We start from the raw sequence: 9,636 nt of genomic DNA, 5'->3' as shown, positions 1-9,636 counted from the left end.
AAGTTCCATATGTGGAACTTGAGATCAAGTTAACAGAAGACCATGGGGGAAGGGAAGGGGAAAAAACAATTACAGAGAGGGAAGGAACAAATTGAGGGTTGATGGGGTTGGGGGAGAGGGGAAAATGGGTGATGGGCATTGAGGAGGGCACTTGTTGGGATGAGCACTGGGAGTTGTGTGTAAATGATGAATCATGGGAATCTACCTCCAAAACCAAGAGCACACTGCATACACTATATAGCCAACTTGATAATAAATTACATTAAAAATAAATTAATTTAGTTTAATTTTAAAAAGAGCATTATTTGAATTTGGGTAATTTAAAGAGAGTAAGAGGGGGAGAGTGAGAATGAAACAAAGAGAGAAAGAGAGAAGCTGCAGCTTCTTGTCCATAAAAGTTTTCAAGTCAATTAAGGAAGCCTAAAACTTGATCTTGCAATAAGATCAGAGTCCCTACATAGTGTCTTCTTTCCTCTCTCTTCTCCCTTAAGTGACTGTGTTAAGGGCCCCTGAATGGCTTAGCTAGTTAAGCTTCTGACCTCAGCTCAGGTCATGATCTTACAGCTCCTGTGTTCGAGCCCCACATCAGGCTCTGTGCTGAGAGCTCAGAGCCTGAAGCCTGCTTCAGATTCTGGGTCTCCCTCTCTCTCTCTCTGCCCCTCCCTTGCTGTCCTCTGTCTCTCTCAAAAATAAACAATAAAAAAAATTTAAGTAACTATGTTTAAAATTGTATACTTAATATCATCAGAGTTATTACTAATAGAAAGGGAGTGGGTGAATGAAATGAGAAGAATGGGTGATTTGCTTTCTTCCTGTATAGCACCAGTGCTTAAAGAGTATTCCCATTCAGATACAGCTAGGGTTAGCACAGCAAAGTCTATGCAATTTTAACAAGATCGATCTCTCTCTCTCTCCCCCAACACATATATATACACTATTATATATATTATATACATAATATTTATTATATTATTTATATATACATATACTTACACATATGAACATGGAATGCATTTTATTTAGAGAAGAGGTATTCGAATTAATGTCACAGGATAAAAACAATTTCATTCAGTCTGACTAAGCAAAACACATTTCCTGGAAATAAACAATTTTGACTCAAATTCAAAGCATGAAAGTATTCACAGTGAGAGTTGTAATAACGAGAGCAAAGAGGAAAGTCTTAATAAAAATTGGAAACATTAAGAGAGTGATGATCCTAGCCTAATAAAGGCACTGATAAATACATCAATATCACTTAGCTGGGCAGGATATGATCACAGCCATACAGATGGAAGTGACACACTATTACACAATTAAAATTATTCATATAATGAACTAATTCAGCAAGGAGTATAATGTATTGAAATAATCTTGAATTGGTAAGTGATATTAGAGACGTGGACAAGAACATTAGAATGAAATCTTGCCATTTGCATCAATGTGGATGGAACTAGAATGTATTATGCTAAGTGAAATAAGTTAGAAAACGCCAAATATGTGATTTCACTCATATGTGGAATTTAAGAAACAAAACATATGAACATAGGGGAAGCAATAGAAAAATAAAGTAAGATAAAAACAGATGGGTGGCAAACCACAGGAGATTGTAGAATACAGAGAACAAATGGAGGGTTGCTGGATGGGATTGCGGGGGATGGGCTAAGCAGGTGATGGCTGTTAAGAAGGGCACTTGTTGGGATGAGCACTGGATGTGATTTGTAAGTGATGAATCACTCAATTCTACTCCTGAAACCAATACTACACTATATGTTAACTAACTTGAATTTAAATAAACAACAAAAAAACATTAAAAGACTTTGCTTCATGTCTTTCACTAAATAAATGGGGAGGTACAATGACTTGTTCAGTCTCTAACTCGTTAGTGGTAAACCCTTGGGAAAAGAGTCTTTAGTACAGTACTGCTTTTATAATGCCAGGCAAATCCCAGGAAAAGCCCCATCATCTCTTACCTTTCCATTTGTGGCCATGGGCCAATTGGTGGTTAAAGTTTCTCTGCATTACTAATAGCTCCCCAGGCCATAACAGCCACACCCAACAACAGTGAGTCAGGGAGGAATCAAGACTTAAACTTCAGAGAAGCAGTACAGAACACCTCAGGTACTAGTCTGCCCTAATTCTCACTAGACTCTTGCTTATGTGTCTTCCTGAGTCCATATTTCACAAGAGTAAGATTCACATCACAGAAGACGCTAGCCTAGAATAAGAAAACAGATGCAAATAGCATTCTGGTTAAGCACACACATATTCAAGACTATCAGAAATTATGACTTTATGGATATCCACCACTGAATGGTTAGGAGAAAAATGACTTTAATGAAAGACGGCTTTTTAAAGTAATTAGAGAGGATGCTTTCATAAGAGGTGTTCACAGTAATTAGGAATACATGCATATATCATCTTGGGAACACCTCTTGAGAGACAAGTAATTACCTGGGAAAAGTCTTCCTAGACGCTATCAGACTTTATAAAGTCGACCCAAATGTAATTATGGCAAGCACATAGTGAAAAATAGGAAGGAGTTAGAGAAAACAGCCAGTAAATCAAAATATGGTCCCTTCAGGGCAAAGTAAGAAGTTACCTGTAACTGGATTTTCCCAGCAGAAAATTCTCTAATAAGAAAATAGGCATACAAAGAAATAACAAACCAACAAAAGGAAAAAAAAAAAAAGAAACCAAAACAAAAAAAAACCTCTATACAAGTTCTAAGGGACAACTGGAAAAAAAAAAAAATAAATAAAAGCAAATCTATGGATTTTTTAAAATACTATAAGGATTACGTTTTGCTTATCAAAGTAGAATGATTCAGAGCCTATGTTACATTAGATAGAAACAAGAGCATATAAATTAGTGAAGCTTAAAAACAAGATATTGCCAGTAAAGATGGATAGGATAGAGTATCATCTTTATTTCCATTCTCAAGGGACTACAGAGTTAATTTGGTGGTTAGACTTCTTAAAGCTTGGACCTCTAAGAAAAGTGCTTTTGGATTCTTGCATATTTTTAGATTTTTGCATAGCATGACCTTTATTTTCACAATACCTAAGTCAATTGCAAACAGAACAATAAAAATGACTTAAATGCTTCTCTGAGATCACTTCATGGGTTCTGCTTTGCTAGTTCCTATGATATGTTTGGCCTCATAGCTCAACAGTTGTATAATGATTACCTAAGTAATCTATCTGCCTGAGAAAGCTAAAGGAAAGAAAATTTGTTCTATTCATCAAAATATACATTACTCAAACACTTGATGAAAAAAAAATACCATCTCTTCATAATGCCATGACAATCCATTGAGTGTTAACTAATAAAGAGAATTTGTCTTCTGAAAATAGTTAGAAAACAGGAAGTTGATCCTGCAACCTAAAAAGCTTCCATTCATTCTGAAATTATAAGCACTTGACTTATACTCGCTGAGTAAATGATAGTCATAAAAACCACAATCAGTCTACGAAGCAATGTGTTCTGATAAGCTTTCCTTCAAAATAATATTTGTTCTTATTTTACAATGTTTTCACAAGACCTTGTCTAATATGGGCTAAACAGTGTAACATTTTGTAAAAATGGGGTCAATAATGTTCTTTTCTGGAGTACTGGGTCCTCCAAAAATCTTTAAATAGACATTGTGGCACGTGAAGATATTTCCAAAAGATTGGAGAAATATACATTACACACATCTATAGACCACTTGACCTCAATATTGAATGCATCTGGGTGGAAATTAAAATGTTCTCCAATGCTTTTGGGAAATAAAATAAAACAAAACGAAACTCTAAGTTACTGGTATGATTTATATTCAATTGCTATATACTCAAGTCACAAGGTTTAAATAATTCTCTTTCTTTGACTTTAGCTTGGATATGTATACACAAAATCAAATACAGGAACAATCCTTTCTTATATCATGCCATTTGACCTTGTGGAGGAGAAGCAGAGCATGAGATCATTGTTTTACAGCATGGACTTCAAAATCCTCATCTTGCCAATGTAAGTGGGAACTCCCAGCAGACGAAGATTGGGCAGAGGATATTACTTTTAGAGGCTCACAAAATAAATAGCTGCCACATCAGAAAGAATACAACAAACTATGTTCATAACTATGTTCAGTTTCCAATGATTGCTAACCCAAGAACTCATGATATCTCCTAAATTTCATTTTGCATCACAGAAATGCAATGCTCCAAAGGAAACTAGCTGTGGTGTAGGCTGATGAATTCATAACTACTAAGTTTACCATCATACTATTAACCTTCACGGGTGTGTTTTTCAATTTTCAGTTATTATTATAGTTCGAAAACATATAGTCTCCCCAAACAAAAGTTAGCAAATGTTATAGTACAAGACATTGTTATTTTACCTTTATAAGGATTCATCTATATTCTTGACTTTCCTTCCGCTGTTTTACAAAATACAATTGTATAATGCATCCACAGAGCATAGGATACTACAGTTTTTAAAACACTCACAGTTCAATTTAGAAAATTGAACTGATCGTCCGATTCATTCAATAAATTTGGGCCCCTACCGCATGCCTGATTTTTGTAGCTAATTTTTAGCAAATGGGATAGATTAGTACTTTCTTTAATGTGATACTGTTAATTTCATGGCTAAAAGTCAGATTGTTTGAATTTAAAAGGTTTGGTGGAAAATAAAAATCCCCTTACTTTTGCAAAGCCTACATTTGACATTGGCCTCAGAACATCGTGTCTCCCTAACAGGACTGTGAGGCTTTTAGTTGCCTATCTAGCAAACTACAATGTCACTGTGGATTTTAAGGGTCTTATATTTCTGTACTTCATAAAAGCAAGCTTTTGAAGCATTTCTGGGTCTTGTTGACACAAAATAAATCCATGTCACATATGTGTGGATCCTCAGGGCGCTTTTAGGTCACATTTCTATATTACATGGTATCTGTAAGTAAGAAATAGATGCTTTATAGTGAACAAGATTAATTCTTTATCCATTCATTTCAAAACTCTAGGCTGAGTTTAATGAACAGCTTTGGAAATGTTTTGTAATGTCAAAATTCTCTATCATGGTACTGAGTACCTAGAAAATACTCAGTAACTTTTATTTGATTGATTAAAAGAAAATTTCTACAATTCTACTGAAGCTCTAAAATAGAATTTATGAGATTTATAAGCCAATATAAATATTTAATAAAGAGTACAGAGGCCCTAAAATACTAAGCACCTCAGGATCTAACTTCAGAATTTTACATTATCATGCCTGATTTTATACTGTTTCCACAAAACTGAGGAAATAAATAAGTACATCTATGCTCTTAAATAAGAGCATCAACTATATCTAGAGCAAGAATTAGGGCTCAGTCCTTTTGAGTTCAAAACAAATTTCAACTGACTTACCAAAAACACATTTCCTTTCAGAGATTAAGGAAAATGTAAGTGCCTTGACTCAATGTGTCCCATCATTTCATTCCCAGTCCACACACTGTAGCCTTCACAGGCAGAAGAAGGTGGATGTACAGGAAGAAGAGGAGGAAATCTCCACCTAGAGCAGGATCCTAATGCCAGTCTGTTAAATCTACACAAGCTATGGGAAGTACAATCCCTTTACAGGTACATTTCCTGAGAATAATAGGCATGGTCCACACATATAGAGATGCATTTAACATACATATCTGTTATACTACTTTGATGCTTTTCCATGTTTCATATTTTTCATTTAGACTGGAATGAGTAAGTCACAGGAATGAAAGTACAATGTAGGGCATATAATCAATGGTATTGTAACAGTGTTGTGTGGTGACAGACGGTAAGTGCACTACTGGTGAGCACCTCATAAGGTACAGACTTGATGAATCACTGTGCTGCACACCTGAAACTCATGTAGCACTGTAGGTCAACTATACTTCAACTTTAAAAAGTTTCATTGAAAAACAATTTCATTTAGGAATGAAAAGATTACCTTTCTTGCTTCTTTTATCATCTTCCGAATAGTTTCCTTAATTGTAAGTAAGTGTGCTCTTGGTGGATGAAAGAGGAGGTCTATATGGGTACCGCCTAACAGTCCAGGCATCACATACGGCCAGCCTAAGTCAAGATTTGGAGCTTCCACGTCAGATTCAATGGGCCAGTAAGTCCCCGAAGATGAGGTATCATCATAGGAGTTATCAGTACCATGTGCTGTGCTTTGTGAAACTTTCTGGACGTTTTTCAAAATATAATTAATTTCTTCTTCAGCTAGAAAGTCTGATACTCGTTCCTTGGCAAGGAATTGTTGGTATGCTTCTAACCCATGTTCGATCAGTGCATCAATGGCTACTCGATACCATTCCTTGTAGTGAGGTTCAATGTAATTGTCTGATTTACACTCATCGTTCAGTGAAGACAGCATTGATGAGGTCTCCATGCTTGCGAGAATTTGACAACAGCACTTTCAAACACTTTCAAATGTCCATTTGTGCAGTGAGGAGAGGTATGTGGGTGCTTGAAAAGAAGGAAATGAAGATCAGTTAGAATTCTGTAACAAAATGTTTTATGACCCATGTCAATCATTATTTTTACATTTATTCATTTCCACTACCAGTCACAGGTCACATCCAAAGTGACACTAATTGCACCATAGTTTATATATGTATTACAAATGAGCTAAATACATTTTCTTTTATTTATTAATTTTTTTAACATTTATTCATTTTGGAGAGTGAAAAAGACAGAGCTTGAGTGGGGAGAGGCACAGAGAGTGGAAGACACAGAATCAGAAGCAGGCTCCAGACTCTGAGCTGTTAGCACAGAGCCCAATACAGGGCTCAAACCCATGAACTGTGAAATCAAGACCTGAGCTGAAGTTGGACGCTTAACGGAGTGAGTCACCCAGGCGCCCCCAGATTTCCTTTTACCAGCCTCTAGTTGATCTCCCTTTTCCAAGGTACCTCTATGTTCAGTTTCTCACCTAGGAAAATATGCCTTCTTTTCTCTGACATCCAGAAAGGTCACCCTTTCTTCACTTTAACCTGGGACTACATATGGCATATGGTCATTTGTTTCTATAAGCTATCTTGATTTTGGTTTTACAAAATTGTTTAAGATACAAAACAATCAGTACCGGGCCATCCATTAACAGAAGCTTTTACTAATACTTGTGATGCATATAATCCCATATTAAAAATATAAAAAGCATGAAATACTTTCCTTCCAGAAATGTATTAATTAGCTAAAGAGGCAAAACAAAACATACACACAAAACTTTCTGTAATCACTTTGAACAAAGCCATATACTGCTATGAACCACAATGAGTCCTGCTTGTAGTCAGTGCTTTCAGATAAAAGCAAGTAGATATCAACATGGAATAAACGAGCTATGACTAGCCCTGTGTAGGATGTAGGCTTCAGCTGAACCTGAGGTAATGAGTAAGAATACGATCAGGTGGCAAGAAGGAGTATTTTAATCCCACACAAGAGTGAAAAACATAAGCAAAAGCACAGAACAGGCATGAGTTTGATATATTCATGAGCTAGTAAAAAACAAAACCAAAACCAAGAAACAAACTTGGTCTGCCGGAAAGTATGCTACTTTCATTAGAAGTAGGAGGTAAATTTGAATAGACATGATGCAGCCAGTTGAAGGGACACAGATTTCTGTGATTCAATAAAACCAGTGTTTAAAACAATTAGTCTGGAAGTATTGGAGGAATTGAGGAAAGACAGGTACCCGGGTCTTAGTGTTCAAACACCCAGTGAAGAAGTGACAACATTTATGAGCTGGTTCAAAGTAAGAACTCCTGAGATTAGATGCTTTGACAGCATGTAGGTGATGAAGAAATTTAAGCTATCAAAGATAATTCGGGGATTTCTCTCATGAATCCAAATCTGCCTAACCAAGCTCATACCCCAACCCTCCCAATGCTCCCAAAATGTCAATCAATCTTTCACTCCATAAGACACCCAACTAGGCTTCATCTCAAGCAAACAAGGGACTTTACAATCTTTTAAGCCATGCTCTCCATTGTACAGATACAAATGAAATACGACTCTATGATGTGCTACAAGCACTAAAGGGCTAGTTTGACCAAAAACATCTTTGTGAAGGGAGCTGTCTTAATTTAAAATTCTCCACTTGACCCAACCTTTTCAGACTCAGGACTATCAAAACTCAAATCTGACTTGGGAGGATAACCCATAAAGCCATAATGATGTATAAACTCCCTGGCTCAAAAGATGTAGCAAGTCACTAATCATACAGACAAGTTGTGGAGGAATAGAAAATAGTGCCACAAGTTTTACTGAGAGGGTGGGGTGTGGGGAGGATCAGAAAAAATTCAACACAGACTAAGGCAGAACTAAAGAAAGAAATTAAAAGGGTCCACTTGGCTCTTTTAGTGGAGACAATCCTGTCCCCTAGGCTCAAAATTTTTACCAACAAAGTCTAAAAGTATAGAAAGGATAACGGTTAAATCTGATACAAGAAAAAAAAATAGAACATGTTTATGCTACTGGCATGTAGTATGGAGAGGCCAGGGATAATGTTGAACATACTTCTTCAATACACAGGACAGCCACCTGCATTAAGAAATTATATGGCCCAAAATGTCCGTGGTACCAAGGTTGAGTAATCATCAAGTTGCTCAATTAATATGCCTGGTTATCATACTATGAATCTATGACCTTTTTGATGTTCATTAAGGTTCTCTTTTGCACATAATGCTACAATTGTTTAAAAAAAAAAGGTTTTTATTTACTTAATAGAATCAATGCATTTGATTAAAGTGTAATTCCCTAAGGTTTAGTGAGGTGTGGTTTTCATTTAAGAATTCCAGTCCATGAAAGGACAGGCATCCAGTGATCCCATGAAAATGACATCTATTATTTGTCATTGCTAAAGATGGTAGTTAACTACTGGTTTGTAACAAAAATTCTAAACTTTCTTAGCATCTCTTTCCTCATGTTTTAAATTTAACTTCTGAATTCCTGTAACATGATGGTAAATACTACAATTATCTCCTTGTAAGTTCAAATGCATGACAGTGCTAGAAAACAGCGTTGATTTCCAAGCTTTCCCTAGGTAAGTATATACTCTGCAACTCTAAAAAATTCATTCTTGAGCTATGGGTAAGGGGAGAAATCATAGAGATCAAAAGGACCATGAAAGCAAAATAAAACCATAAAGACAGAGATTAAAAGTTAATTATGAAAGAAAAAAAAAAACAAAGATAAAAAAAAAGGTAAAACACTATGGGACTAACCAAATAGGAATGCCAGATACAATGTGGAAAAATACATCACAGAAAAAAACGTGACAGCTATGAGCACTGAAGTTGAGATATTATGTATAACAGTTAAGATAGAAAAATAAATATGCTAGGGCCACCTGGGTGGCTCAGTCGTTTAAGCGTCTGCTCAGGTCATGATCTCACAGTTAGTGAGATCAAATCCCACATCTGGCTCCGCACTCACAGTGCAGAGCCTGCTTGGGATTCTCTCTTCCTCTTCCTCTCTCTCTGTCTCTCTCTGACCCTTTCCCACTTGCACATGGGTGCACTCTTTCTTTCTCTCTCAAAATAAATAAATAAATATGAAAAAAATCCTTTTTTTTAAAATAAAATAAAAATACGCTTGATGTTGTCCTACTAGAGAAGCCAAGCCCTCTCACCACTGT

The 9,636-nt window shown here is 36.1% G+C and overlaps 1 protein-coding gene across 1 annotated transcript in view; it reads right to left on the bottom strand.

Annotated features, from left to right (window-relative positions):
- Positions 1-6,390, bottom strand: part of FAM83B (family with sequence similarity 83 member B) — a 66,831-nt gene extending 60,441 nt beyond the window's left edge. The window contains exon 1 of the mRNA XM_029945374.1: positions 5,947-6,390. Coding sequence (XP_029801234.1) covers positions 5,947-6,390 — 444 coding nt within the window. The remainder of the gene's footprint in view (positions 1-5,946) is intronic.
- Between the last annotated feature and the right edge of the window lie 3,246 nt (positions 6,391-9,636).

This window comes from Suricata suricatta, chromosome 7, assembly GCF_006229205.1.
Source record: "Suricata suricatta isolate VVHF042 chromosome 7, meerkat_22Aug2017_6uvM2_HiC, whole genome shotgun sequence".
Taxonomy (NCBI): Eukaryota; Metazoa; Chordata; class Mammalia; order Carnivora; family Herpestidae; genus Suricata; species Suricata suricatta.
Note: the sequence above shows the minus strand (reverse complement) of the source record. Positions and strands in the feature narration are given on the sequence as shown.